Here is a 15,387-nt window from a genome sequence, read left to right as displayed (position 1 = left end):
ATTTTATTATACAACTACCTGTCACTACCTTCAATCATGCTGTTATAATAATGAAACTTATCAAGTTATAAAACAGATTGTTAAAATGACTTTTTATTGTACTGATATTTGTGTAAAGTAATACTTGACATTACAGTTAAGATATACAACAAAAAGCTGTTGTTTTTTTGTCTTTGTGAAACATAAGAAACTGTGGCATCGCTATCTGCACTTTGACTTTCCTTAATCTGGTATTTTGAGCTAATAATTTATCTTCAAAACTGATTTAAATGAAATTATAATAAAAGTAAAAACTTTGTTATTAGTGTTACACATTTGTGTTAAACGTGTAGCACTAATAACGAAGTTTTTATTTTTTTAATAATAAAAAATTAAGTGAATGCAGGTTCAATTAATAATATTGCTTTAAAATTGTTTGACTTGAACAATTTTATTGATTATACATAAACAAAACACATTAACAAAGAATTTAATATGCACACTAATAAAAAATAAATAATAATGTTTTACTGAAAGTCAAAATTTATTTTTACCATACATTGTTTTATTTTTGAGGAACATTGTTACTATTTCTATTATGTACTGTGAAATCACCTTTTTATCCTATTTTGTTTAATATACCTATACAATGTTTGTTTGGGATTCTGGCAGCATTTAAAAATACTAAACATACTATAATATGTAAGAGAAATAATGTCAATGCTCTATGCAGAATATTCAATGTGTATAAATATTCACATTCAAAATTGAATATATTTACACATGTACGTATATACCAAGTGTGCATTTTGTTTTAGTCAAAATGATTATTAATTAGTAATAAAATCCATGTTGTTTCTTTTTCTTATCAGCCCATTTCTCTCTACTGCCAGATATAAGGCTCTTCCAAAAATTTCCATGTTTCTCTGTTTCCGCCCAAGTCCCACGAGTTCGACAATTATTTTCGTAGGTTCTCCAATTTAGTATTCTGGGGGTCCACCTATCAACTTCTTGTCTTACTACATGATTCAATTAGATTAAAAGTACTATCACTTTTGACTTCAACTATTAATAATTTAAACAATTGCCTATGAATATTATGTTTTTCCAATTTAAAATCTCTCATTTTTTGCATATGTAATGACTACACAGCACCGTAACGGGCGATGTTTTTGGACAGTAAGGAAAAGGTTAACTTGACATTCATCTTCTATATTAACCTGCGATAAAAAACATCAGTAGTATAAATTATTTTTTCATATGTATTAAGAGGCGGAGAACATTTTAGAGAGGGGAATATAGAAGTTAAGGCATTTACAGGGCTTATGACCTATCATCAGCTGGTTTAAGTGGCCACTTTACATACTATGTAATATTCTGTTATAATATTACTACCTTAATAAATTCCTAGGAGGTGAAATCCAATCCTTGTCTACAAGCATTTGGAAAAACTCAAAATATTTTATAATATATGTACTGTAATTAAATTATACCTTCAGATTACCCAGAGATTATATCAGATGATAATGTATGTATTGTTTTTAAAAATCTTAATTCATCTTAATAAAAAAATATGTATTAAGAGTGTCTTTTTCTTTTGTCGCTATCAGTTTTTGTTTGCCGTGTCTTCGGTGATACTGATATAGCGCATAAATATGTCATACGTCAGCTTGCCGTGTAAGGAAGACTGAGGGATGTAGAGGGGGCAGAAGAAAACAGCTTTTCATGCTCAGGACACAGAAGCTTTCTCTCAAGTGGTATGTCGACATTGGGGATCTGACCTTACCTGTGAAGAAATAGAAGCAGTCCACTATAAAATTTGGCCCCTCAGTTATAGTTTTCAATAAGGACTGCCAGTAATTTCAAGAGAAAAAATATTTGGAATTTCAGATTTCAAATCTAAAAACATAATGTCCTTCCAATGTTAATTTATAGTAATTTATTTGGCAGTTTGTTTTTTTATCACTACAACTGAGAACTTTTATCCAGATAAGATAATAGTAGTTAAGCATAGTTACTTACATCTTGCGCATTGTTATATTGATAGTAATCTTGAAACATCATTAGAGATGGTGGAATTATAGTATAGTAAAAAACATATTTATTAAATAAGTAATTTATTTACGTTATGTTACTTTAAATGTTTGGTGTTATTACATTTGAAGCAAATTAAAAAAGAAAGTAAGATTTTTATCTGTGGTTTAACAACATTGCAACATAACAAAACCATAGTATACACATATCTGATAAGGTCAAGATAACTATAATTTTGTTACATTTGATACAAATTATTGTAAACAAACAACCAACTAATCTTAAAATGAATGAAATATCTTAGTTATTATATAACTTAATAAAATCCTTAACATAGACAGTCATTAAGATCAGTATCATTTAATGTGAGTTAACAGGTAGATGGACTCGTAGTTGTAATAGTGGGTACCACTAGTGTTCTGCTGAGTACAGCCTCAGGAGAGGCGCACACATAATGGCCTCCGCCTACATCATTACAGGCAGGGGAGGGGGTGCGCTTGTACTGCGCAACACATGGGCAGACTGCCTTCGTATTCTATTACTTCAAACCTTCCCAAACTATAAGAAAATAATTTGCTTCTACATATTCAATAAAATACATATTCAATGTCAATTGAGCGAATGTGGGGGATCGTACATGATAACTTAATAATAAATTCCATGTACATCCAGCCCTTAGAGGAATCGAGAAAGCATTATGATTTTGGTTACATTAAATCACATTAGGGCATAAAACTAAACAAATTATAACAATCAGTTTCCTCAAATTTTATATATCTACATACATCTTCATGCAGACTCGTGTGATAAGGTGTCTTCCATTCAAATTTGTAAAGCTAATTTGCCCCAAAACGTCGCCACCCAAAACCAAATGGATACATTCAATTCCTATTTAACACATACTTAATAATAATAATTTGAGTGACGTAAATTCAAATACATAAACTGAGAACACTCCAAACATACAATATAAGTGAATTAAACTAACTTATATAACATAACTGATAAAGGTCTTAAAAGAAATAAACAAAGTATAATAAAAAGAAATTATCGATGAACACGGTGAGATATCGAACGAGTTTAATAAATTCCTAATAAAGCATGTAAGTATTCCCTCGATATAGCAGTTTACGAGAACATTGTGTGGAAGTAACTTCACAATTGCGCGCTTTGGTTGAAGAATACTCCATCAGCTCTTATTATCTGTCCATGTTTCGCTATAAACATCTGTTTAGTATACATTTTTTTTCTATTCTAATAATAAAAAAAACTTTTTTATTAAATACATACGTATATTTACTTATACTTATACAAATATTTTTGATGTGAGATGCGATTTAGAGAATTTCAGTCAAATATCAAGTAAGATAATTAAAAAATTTAAGTTATTGTACTGGGCGAAGCGGATAAATTCAAATTAACAGTGGTGAACGTATGTATTGTTTTAAAAATAAGCATTCCTTTTTTCATTAATGTACATATTAAAAACAGGTCTTGTCTGATCTGAAGGTGTGTGAATTTAACAAAGAATATAATAAGACAAATCCAGGCAAGTAATGATACATGACGAAAAAGAAAATGTGATATTGGACTTAAGTATGGTGGAGGAGAGATTAGTTCCAAAAAATACATTTACAAATATTTTTTGACATTGGATAAAGGTGAACTTTTTTATTGACAGTCATATTTTTGGATCATTCAAATGCAAGATTTATAGCACACTAGTGTAATATTGTGGGGTCTGGTTTAGTGGAAACATCAATTTATATTGCCAACATTTTCACAGTTGTATTGCACCATACAAGAGTTAGGACAGTTTGCACCAATGTAAATAATAACCGAATGCCAGAAAATAAATATTTCTGTAAAAGCTGTCATCGTCCATAAGTGTTCACATCGGGTAAATTCACATATAAAACTAAGTTTATTGCAATTCCAAATTCATTCACTAATTACAACACTCACTACCTGCACCTAAGCCAAATGCTATTAATTTTCTCCATATATATACCATGGTAGTTATTTTCTCATTTTAAATTAGTAAAAATTACAAGGATACTGAGATGAAACTACATTTCATCAGGTAAAAATGCTTTTATACATATAATCAATAACCATTTTAATATAAACTTGATAAAAACATGTGTTAATATAATTGCAGCATCGTCGTGAACTGCCAGTTCTTTGTGTTGATAATAAATACTGACAAATTAACCTTTTTACATCGATTACTATATGAGAAATAAATTTAAATGTATTAATTTAAGGAAGGCACAAAATATTGATTTTAAAAATGAAACGAAAAAGGTAAACAATCTTATCATTTTCAGCTCCAAATTACAGAGAATAGTAATGACATACCTAGTACAATGTCACCCGACATAGCTTTAAAGGGTATATATATGTATATCGCAGTCAGAACTATTCACTTCGGTGGGATGAGTATCGAGTGTCAATTGGAAAACCAAATTTGCATCTTATTTAGAAGTATTTAAATTGTATATACCAAGCGGTTAGAACAAAATTCAGCATAATTACCACCACACTCGGATTAATATAAATATATACACTCACACATTTGCATTCACTTTATAACTAGCGGGAATAAGTAATATGTATATAATGACTCGCAAAGCATGGCTGCACGATGACAGGCGGATCCGGTGCACTCCGCCGCCTGCCGGCCGCCATCTCTCCAGCCCACCGTTAGTTCAGTTATTACGAGAGATAAGTCAGGTCCTGTTGGGAGTGGTGGTGCCGTTGCACCTGGTCCAGGTTGAAGCGGACAAAGGCTTCATACTGCTCTGCCAACTTCGCACTGAGAGCCGCTTCATATTCCACACGTAATGCCGCTTCCTGCTCCCGCAGCATACGCTCGCAAATTACACGTACCTGTATTTGAACAGACAAATTTTCAACTACGCCGAATCTGCGGAGTACGAGTTGGCAATTTTGCCCAGCTAAGCCTTAAAGTGTATCTGGTAAATTGCAAATTTTACAAGAGATTACTGTTTTACAAGAGTATAATATCTCATATTTGAGAAGCTGAAATGACTTATTGGCTTAGTGAATATGCGAGGCTATCGAATATCTATTACAAAAGCAGAAAAAATGAAAACAACATTTTCCAGTTACAACTTTCAGGCTTAGCGGGGCAGAATTGCTCAGACTTCGATCTCTGACTACTGTACAAAATATTTTGTTTCACAGTACCATTAAATTTTAATTCTTTCCACTAATATACCATTGGCGGACTCCGTGGTGTAGTGGTCAAGACGCTTGACTCACGCACGGAAGGTTCCGGGTTCGATTCCCGGTGAGAACACGAAAATTCAAAATGTGATTTTTCTCAAGCCTGGGTGCCCTGTGATGTGATTCACCACTGTAATTAGGCCTCCTGGCCTGTTGTGGCGCAAAAAAATAAAAAATAAAAAAATAAATAAAAAAAAATAAAAAAAACACCATATCCTTCAATGCAGACAAGAAAGCATCTTTCTTATGTCGATAGGTCTTTTGAATTATATGTTATATCGTCGGTATACTGATCCTATGAGAATCCTTTTAAATGCATTATTGACTATACTGAGAAAAATCTATTTGAATGTTTGACTCAACAAAAGTCTTTTTTACATATTTTGGACATAATACCATTTTAGATCCTTTAAATTGTTTAGATGGAGATTTGAAAAAAATATATCAGGCAAACGGAATTTATGGTTTTTCAAAAAATGGAAATTGAGTTGTGGTAGTGGGATTTGAACCTCGGTTTACAATACTACCACGGGACCACAATCCGGTTACATACACACGCCAAGGGCGGACATATCGGCTTAAGGCAATTTCTTCCCAACTACCCAAAACCATCCGATTTGAGAAAATCAGTGGTATATTAACATATTGTAGGATTATTATAATATTTTCATTATACAACAAAGCATTAAAAAATATAAAAAATTGATTTGTTTTTACACATGATAACTTAGTAACTAAATCTCAGAGCATTCAGAGGGCTTTTCAGTATACCGACGATATGGCATAAACACTTTCTGCAGACAAATCAACTTCATTGCGGCGCCTGCATATTGTTTCAGATAGACACTGCATTTCCGTCCAAAACATTAACAACAAAAAGCAATAATGACACAGCATAAGCCAAAAGAATGCAAACATCGTGTTTTTTTACAATTTTAAATTAAAATGGGCCTTATATATCCGATATAAAATTATGCCCAGGCATAGTGGTAGAATAAGGATAACATAGTGAAAATTCTTACTTATAAACCTCGCATTAAGTTATACCCGGTATAGAGCTACGATAGCAACCATAGAAACTTATTCCGAGCTTATACCTGCATCAAACCTGGTATAATGCTGGAATAAGCTTGCGATCTGTCATGTCACATTTCAGTTGATTTATGGATTGCATTTTTCTCAAATTTAAACATTTTAGATAACATTCTGTCTTCAAATAATGCAAATAAAATTTACATTACATTCAGATAAATTTTATTTAGCATTTATTTTGCAATGATCCATGTTATATTTTGCAGTATTTATACATAAAAGAATCTAAAAGAAGTAAAATCTATTACATGAAAATATAAGCATCCAATCGTCTAAACATTTTTTAGCATATTTCATTACATTCGGTATGTAATTTTTCGTTTTTATAACCAATTTCAATTTGTGCGTGGTGTAATGTCTAAGAAATGTCAAAGTAACCTTTTCTTATACCGGGTATAGTTATTCCTTAGTATAAGCTAGGTTTAAGGAAATCTAATACATAAGGCCTTAAGGGGTGGGGTGGTCTATGAAATAATGTTGAATAAAAAAAAAATATATATTTTAGTACATATTAGCAGCATAATTTGTTCTTCATTCCCTTTCCGCACCTACTTGTGCATAGGGCACTGCATTGATATCGTATTAACGTATCATAACGTATCTTGATCATATTCAAACGAATTAATCATTTTAAATACCCACAAAAATGTTTCATTGTATTGGCCACGCCCCTGATATGTCACAATTCGGTTAAATTTTGAACTTTGTTCGTAACAATTTTAATAGAACGTCGTCACGAATTTTGACATCACAATCGTCAAGGCCAAACATATTGCATTTTTGTGGAGACATATTTTTTAACAATTTTATTTTTTAAAATATAAATGAAAACATTTTTGCACTATATTGAACTTGAAAAAACAATTTTTCTAAATCCATTTCTCATATTTTTACTAGTGATATTTCCCTATTATGGCAATACAAGGATGATATTTCAACAATGAGGTCTTTTCAAGTTTTTTAATATTATTATCCATTTTAAATAAGAAAAACAATTACAATTGCAACAGGCATTATTTTATCTGTGCGAAACTGGACCTTTAAACATATTTTGAGTTACCTGAAAACAAGGTTCACACCATAAAATAAAAACGCCATGCATTATTTTTCAGCACCACACATGAAGTGATGTTTGTTAGAAGCACACTCGGCGGAGATGACACCAAAGTAATGAGATGGCAACTGCGGGGCGTTTAGTATGAGCTCATTTTAAAACCCGAAAATTATGAATGAAAAATTGTTTTTTTATACATAGTTATATAATTTGAATAGTAAAAATCTGTCACAAATATTAAATATGTTATCAGTGTTTTTACAGATTTGTAAAAATACTTCGAGAGTGAAATACTATTTTATGGTTTAACATAAAAATAATTTTTACACTATTAACATTTAAATTAATTTTCTTTTATTTTATAAGTAACTAAAATCCCACCAAGCCACTTTCTGGGGATTCGAGATTCTAGCATTTCAATAACACATTAGGTATGAGTTTGTTAGTTCTATAAATATCTAGACTTCTATATTGGCTTCCCAAAAAGGTTTTACCATCATTGTTAAAATATCAGATAAATTTGATAAAAAGCCTTGGACATTATAAAAATACCGTTGACTAAAGATATTCTTAAAGAATATGGAATACGTCATTAGAAAAAGTAACAGCGTGGAAATTGGATAGTAGATATACCTGCTTAAATGTGAAGAGAGCCCGGAAGTGAGGATGGTGCGGTGAGTCGGCCTCCGAACCGCTAGAGGAGCCATCACTATCTGCAGCACGCACAACTCCCGCAGCCGCTGCACTACTCAGCTTTAGCTGGCGGCGATGTTGGAGACGCTTTATCTCATCACAAATTTCTTGGGCCATACGCTCTGTGAAAAAAAAAAAATTATCATTCCTTTTCCACACCTAATGGTCCATAGGGCACTACATTGTTACACCGACTACAGCATATTTTAATCAGTCTTACTTTTCAGCCAAATTATTTTAGACATCACTTACCACTTACTGCACACCACATTTGAGAACTTAATTTTAGGAACCCATATATACATAGAAAATTTTGTTTGATGTTTAACAAGAAAAGCTGTCCGAAGGAGCTCTCCGTAATCTGGTAGCCTCGGTACAGTAAGATAAACTAAAGGACAAAGATTTCTCCCCACAGAATGCAATGGGAAATAAGAGTAATTATACTAAACAGCTTATTCTGGCAATATCTGGCATTTCGGAGATGGTGCTGAAACTGCAATATTTGGGTAAATCAAAAGAATGCAAATACTGAAAAATAGAAAGGAGAAAAAAATATTCTTAAAAATGATGAGGATGATAAAAAGGATGTAAGGAGGAAACATTCGTTGGCATAAATTTAATGGTTAGTGGTTATGTTACACATATAACTTATTTGAAACAGTTCTTCAATGTACGCTATAGGAACTTTAACTTATGAACTGTAAAGTAATTCCAAAAATATAAATACGAAATATTTTAGAACTTACGAGAACTTAGTCACGAACCATAAGATGCACCAGAGTACAACCAAACGTAATCTGACACATCCTGACTGCAAATTTTGACTAATTTTGTCCGAATCTGTGTCAGAAACTCGTTTTATTGGCTGAAACCGAAACTTTGGTCAGCCACGTGAGCAATTGTAATTTTTTTAATGTCTTTAAAAATCTTATTCCAGGATTCTTGGAAAAAACTTCAAAAATATATTTAAAAAGCTGATGTGCAGTGAATTAGCTGTTAATCTGAACAAACTTTATGCGGGAAAGGTAGTACTATCCGCACGCCTGACTGGTGCTCGGCGGGAATGGTAGAAATACCTGCTACGCCGGCTCCGCTTTAAAGGCGGGAGGAACGGAAGATCTACTCGATTATTTAGTGCTTCAAGATGCTCCAAATTACACACACACATCTATAAAAAGTAAGATACGCTGTCATTTTGTTGCGTTGGGGAAACAAGGTTCTATGTAGATTCATAATTTTTTGGAGACATGTAAGTTTGAAATAAAGACATTATTTTATCTAATATTTTTTATTAATATTCTCTTAATATTGTCTTATTAAACTTAATAATAATTAAGAATTTATTTCGTTTTTCTTTAAAATTTTGATGCAGATAGAACCGATATTTAAAAATAAATATAATAAAAGTTCAATGTAAAAAAAAAAACATATTTTGTCAGATAGAACCTTGTTTCCCCAATGCGACGATTTATACTCTTGCACAACTCTTATGAGAAACGTGAGAGCTCGTGTACATGATGGTTTGTCAATTAGTTGATTTCTTACAATAACAATAAGCTTCTCATCCTTACAAGACGAAAATCCTTGATTTATCAGCTCCGCATATAGTATTTAGTAAACATAGATAAATTAAAATAGGATAGAATTCATTGGTTAAGTATACCTTGATAAAGAAGCATGTATAGCTTTGAAACCGGTCAGTAGGAAAAAAACAAAGTTGTTTTTATTTATTTTATTTTTATAAAGTTCTTATCTTTGTCATCTATGTTGCGTTCATTTAGCATTCACAAGAGTTCCGTGTGTTTTACTCTATCAAGTGCCTCTTCATAGTCTATGAAACATGCGAACACTTCTTTTAGTTGATCTCGACATTTCCGCAGTAGGATGTTGACTGCAAGCAGTGCTTCTTTTGTTCCAAAATAATTCCTGAAACCAAACTGCGTTTGGACGAGAACTTGCTCAGATTTGTTTCTAATTCGCGCATGGATAAATCTTAGAAACAGTTTCAGTACGTGACTCATTAGGCTTATTAAACGATAGTCACTGCATTTCTTCCAGAGTTGTTTTGTGGGCAGTGTTATGAACATTGACTTTAACCTATCGTGAGGAATTATAAATTTTGTTAAATAACCTGACCAAACTATCCACATTCTCCTCACTCACTAATGAGCTTCAGCAGGAATTTCATCTGGATCAGAAGTTTTCCTGTTTTTAGATGTTGCCGTTGCATGAAGTATCTCGGAACGTAGGATCGGTGGACCCTCTTGAGATCTGGCCTCAGTCTGGTCTGGTCTGGTCTGGATCTGGTCTCTGAGGTCCTGAATATAATCCTCCCAAATCTTAAGGATGTTTTTTTCTTCTAGTACTAGTTAATCATTATCGTCATACAGACAACCAGGCATTGAAGTTTTTGTTATATTCGCTCCTAAAGTTTCTTGTGGACACCGAAAGAATTGTGTTTACGATCAAGAGCCTCCAGTTCTTCACATTCTTGTCCAATCCATTCCTCTTTGGTCTTTTTAATTTCCCTTCTAATGGTACGTTTCACATTTCTGTATTTCTCAGGGTTGTCTTTTACCAACCTTAGCTCCTCCATAGGATTTTAAATTTGTTCAGTCATCCATTTTCGTATTCTCGGTACACACCCGACTCAAAATTATTTCAGCAGTGTTTATTTATATGTATATACAGGTGTTCTTTAAACCCTGTCACATCCGAAACCACGATGATCAGTATGGGCAAGAAGACATATTAACATATTTAAAAAAATATTTAGAACAAAGATAAAATATATTTCAAAAACAAATGGTTGCTTACTTCTGCAGGGGAAAAGTGAGGGGAGCGCGGCACAGTACCAGACTCCCCCCTTCCCCCTCCTAGTTTCACTTCTGCAGAAGTAAACAACCATTTGCTTTTTTGATATATTATTTTTTTAAATCTTATTCATTCTAAAAAATAATTTTAATGTGCCAATATGTCTTCTTGCTGATACTGATCATCGTAGTTTCGGATGTGACAGGGTTTAATGAACACCTGTACTGTTATATTAATAATTTTTTTTTAAATAAATTTAATTTTCGTACTGTGTTATTTTGATACCGTGTAAAGAGATTTCGGTGTACTACGCATTTATTAAAAGTTCAAGTACAAAAATATATGCAGTTATAAGCTTATTGCTAAAAGCAGTATCTTCCAGCCAGCCAAAATACACTGGTAAAAAAAAAACATACAAAGATAGACCCTAGTAAATGAATACATACTTCAATCCCATTGTCATTCCTTTTGCAACTTTAGTCTCATTTATAAAATGCACTATGGTGAAAATTTCCGCTTTAAATGAAAAAAAAAGTTAATAATAGGTGAATGTTATTGATTTGGTAGTCTTGATACGAAGAACCTCACTCTACCCCAACTTTATTTCCTAATAGTGAATTATTTACAACTCGTTGAAAATGGCCACCAAAATTTAAATATTTGGGTAAATTATAAACATACCTGTTTTCAAATGATATTAAAAAATGAAATAGTAAGTAGATACTTTAACGATAGTTATTGGAATCATAAAATGATAAGTTATAGTGACGACTCTTAAAACTTAAGCTATTACGACATAATGAGTTGCGCGATATTCAGCCATAATTTATTATACAAAAACCTGACAGAAAAACCGTTTAAAAAAACTTACACAATTATAAATACGCACTGAAGGAAATTAGGATTAATACATTATTTAGATACAATAAAATAAAGTCATATTTTAATGACAGAATACCATATGTTCGTACACTTTGTGATGACCTTTGTTTTCAATAGGTATAAAGAAAAATAAACAAACCTGGAGTTAGCTTGGGATTTCCGACGCTTTGTTCTCCGAAGGGTGAGACTCTCGATTCAGCAATTTTATACCCGGGGCTGGTGCTCGTGCTACTAGCGGCAAAAGGAGAACATCTTCGCCTCTTTGCGGGCATTTGAGACATCGACTCCCAATCCAAATTCCTCTTCAGCGTAGCGCACGCCATTTTTCTTTTACACCCAACGAAACAATCGTCCCAACAATTTTATCAAACAATTTCTTTCATCGGCTTAGAACGCAGCTATATAAATAAACGAAGCGCAGAAAATAATAAGAACGTACAAAAAGTTCGACTTCAGCAAATTATCAGAAAATATCTTAACAAAGACGATCTTCAAGGATTATAAGAATTATTATAAACGAAAAAATAGTAAAACAGAACCACAGTAGAACGGAACGATTGGCCACAGATGTACCATAGACATCTTTACACAATGCAATATTTGTAACTGATTTAAAATTTAAACCATAGAGAGGAAAAAGCCTAGTGAAAAGTAACGAAACAGTGCTTTTGGTTCTGAGTTTTTCACGATTTTCAGAACCGAGTAAAATAATAACTGGTTTTTATTAAAATTATGGATAATTTATAATGCTCGTCAATTTTATGACACCAAAGAAACTGAATGAAAATAGACTTCAAATTTTACTTATTTCTCTCTCATATTTTTAATAGGCTTTTAAGAAAAAAAGTGTCAACCTCAAAGCGTGCTCGGTGGAACAAAATTTTGTACACTTTTAATGCGTAGATAAACGTATCGAGGGGTTCTAGACCCGTCGGTATAAAGCGATGTACTAACATGAAAACTTGATGGTGGGGGGATCGGTATGTGTATCTTCGTCGGGAAAATTGTATCTTCAACTATGACGTCATACTGAAGCTATGTCATTTTAGTGCTTGGATATGTGTACTGTGACGTACTCTTCCCCCTGTTTCATATTGATGTACCTACCCAAAACTTGAAGGTGAGGAGTCGGTAGTGTATCTTCGTAATCACTTTAGAGAATTTACCTTGAACTATTTTGTCATAGTGAAGATATGACATCCTTATCTTTTTATCATAATTAAGGCCCTGGACTGGAACCTGAAGCGTAAAACTGCCCATCTTGCCTTCATACGTATTATAAATAATCGCTGGTAAGTAAGTTGTGATTGAAGCACTGATGCAGTGCCTTATGTACCACGGAAGTGGATAGGAAAATAATGGAGTAAAATTTATTAGAGTTTTATGAATATATGTCAAAAGTTTGAATAATCGGCGCGCGTACATGAGAAAATGTATAAATTTTGAAAAAGCAAGGTTTATATGTTTTACCGAGGAATTGGAGGACCGAAGGTTTGGGTTTTATTTAAAAGATTATGCTTTCCCCAGTGGAAAACATGGATACGTTTTCAAAAGAAAGGTTTTTGGAATTTTAAGTAACTCTATTTTATTTTTTTATTTTATATTTATTGGGGATATCATATGTAACAAAAATATAACAAATAAAATATACAAAATAAAACTAATGACAGATATCCACAGAAATACATTAAATGCACGTACAATACATACTAGTGTGTTTGTGAGAGTGTAAGTGAGTGAGAGGGTTGGTGAGTGGGTGTTTTATTCAAGACATTGAATCCTAATTGACTTTACAATAGACGGAACATTATTGTACTTAGTAAATGATTAGGTAAATATTATTTAAATATTTTTTTTTAACGGCGGTATTTAAAATGGGGTTATTTTCAAAATAATTAACGTGAACCAAAAGGTTATCATCATTAAAGTATTTTCGTGCTTCTATTGTTTAGGAAATCACAAAACACAAAATAATTTATTGGAAGGTTATATTTAAAATATCGCCGCGTTATTTCCCAATACAAATAAAGGTTGACTTTATGGTGAATTAAGAAAATACGTGGTTATTATCCGTATAATATTTCCCCGTGTAAATATGTTTTTTTTATGGATGAATATTTTAAACGCGTATGAAAAGCTGGTAACAACTTTTACTAACCCTTTCAGTACCTACCAGGAAAAAAAACAAGAAAAAAAAGATGTAGTTGGGGTTTACAGGGTGTAAAATAAAGGAACACAGCACCAAAGGTATATTTCATTATTTCATATATAATAAAAAAATAAAACTACAAAATACATCTAAAATAAATTCTTATGTCAAAAAAAATCAAACATTGATAAGTTTAAAAAAGAACTAATTAATTAAGAAGTTTAACAAAACGATTTCCTTTTTTACCACACTTCTGGCATTAGATCAATGACCTTTGATGTACAGCTTACACCTCTGGTGTTTGTCAATCAAGGTAAGCCCATGCCTTTAACCATCATATCTGATATCGGCTATAAGACGCATGGCAGGCAGAGTACGGTGTTGTTTGGTACTGGGTCCTGCTTCATCCGCAAAACAAAAAGGTCGACCTCGTATTTGAGTTTCATCTCGTATAGACATAAGCGCCTTAGCAATTATACGCACGAAATTCTATCAAGACCTTGGATTTCTTACCTAATTGACAGGAATGTCGTTTATACAACAGCCAAGTATTCACCACATTCATGTCAATAAGATGAAATACAATTTGAAGATACAATCTTTTGCTTCTTAAGTTTATACGGTAAAACTCTAACACATTGTTGGGGTCAACTCCACCCATAAACCTATCATATTCAGCAACGATAGTGGGACACGGTACACCAACATGGACATAATCTGCCTACGACCATCGTCTCACAGTCGTTATTGGGTTGTGTCCCAGATACAACAAAACTGGCTTCCGATTAAACCCGGAGTATCCAAAGAATCTTTTAAATATTCCATCTCCAGAAAGACATCCTCACAGTTTGATTCTCACAGTCTAATCCTCACAGTCTGATTCTCACTGCTGATTCCCACTCAACATCGAAGATATCGCCTTCCAGCACAACAGTTATTTCATCATGCGTCAATGCCATTATTATTTGTAAACAAATGCATAAAATCATATTATTTACATGTCTTCATAAATTCCTACATATTAGTTTTCAATTAGTGATTTAAATTAGTACCAAATCACCTAGAAAGTTTGTATGTATCTAGCGTATTTGTACAACACCCTTTGACGATCAATGTAATTCCTGAAGTACATGAATTCGACGATCAAAAAATGTACATAAATACATACTTATACCTCAAAACTGTATAAATATATTACTATATACATCTTTTAACCATTTAAAAATTATTCGCAATACGTAAAAGTAATATCTTACCTTATAAAAAGTTGAAATCTTTGTGACGCCCAGCCAATTTAAACCACCAAAAGAATAGTTTTAAAACTCAAATAACAGAACAAGTGTGGGCTACCAACATAAAAACTATATTTTTTCATGTAGAGAATATCTTTGACTAGATGTGTACAAACAATGGAGTAGGTTGGTTAAAAAAATAAGGA

General features: G+C 32.5%; 1 protein-coding gene across 1 annotated transcript; it reads right to left on the bottom strand.

The window, feature by feature from the left end:
• Nucleotides 1-2,079: 2,079 nt before the first annotated feature.
• On the bottom strand, nt 2,080-12,408 carry LOC148281203 (akirin-like). Its single transcript, XM_088227110.1, has 3 exons — nt 11,940-12,408; nt 8,045-8,226; nt 2,080-4,905 (listed from the first exon to the last, which is right to left on the bottom strand). Exons 1-3 carry the CDS (start codon nt 12,121-12,123, stop codon nt 4,732-4,734), a joined length of 540 nt encoding a protein of 179 aa, XP_088083236.1. The 5' UTR covers nt 12,124-12,408; the 3' UTR covers nt 2,080-4,731.
• Between the last annotated feature and the right edge of the window lie 2,979 nt (nt 12,409-15,387).

Source organism: Micrasema longulum, unplaced genomic scaffold, assembly GCF_059751315.1.
Source record: "Micrasema longulum isolate JH-2025_06_02 unplaced genomic scaffold, ASM5975131v1 h1tg000487l, whole genome shotgun sequence".
Lineage (NCBI taxonomy): Eukaryota > Metazoa > Arthropoda > Insecta > Trichoptera > Brachycentridae > Micrasema > Micrasema longulum.
The sequence above is the reverse complement of the archived record's forward strand: the minus strand, read 5'-3'. Positions and strand labels throughout refer to the sequence as shown.

Coding starts and splice junctions, on each gene's coding strand:
- LOC148281203 (XM_088227110.1), bottom strand. CDS start 12,123: ATGGCGTGCGCTACGCTGAAGAGGAATTTGGATTGGGAGTCGATGTCT. Junction 8,227..11,939: donor AAATCCCAAGCTAACTCCAG/GTTTGTTTATTT, acceptor TTTTTTTCACAG/AGCGTATGGCCCAAGAAATT. Junction 4,906..8,044: donor CTCTCTTCACATTTAAGCAG/GTATATCTACTA, acceptor GTTCAAATACAG/GTACGTGTAATTTGCGAGCG.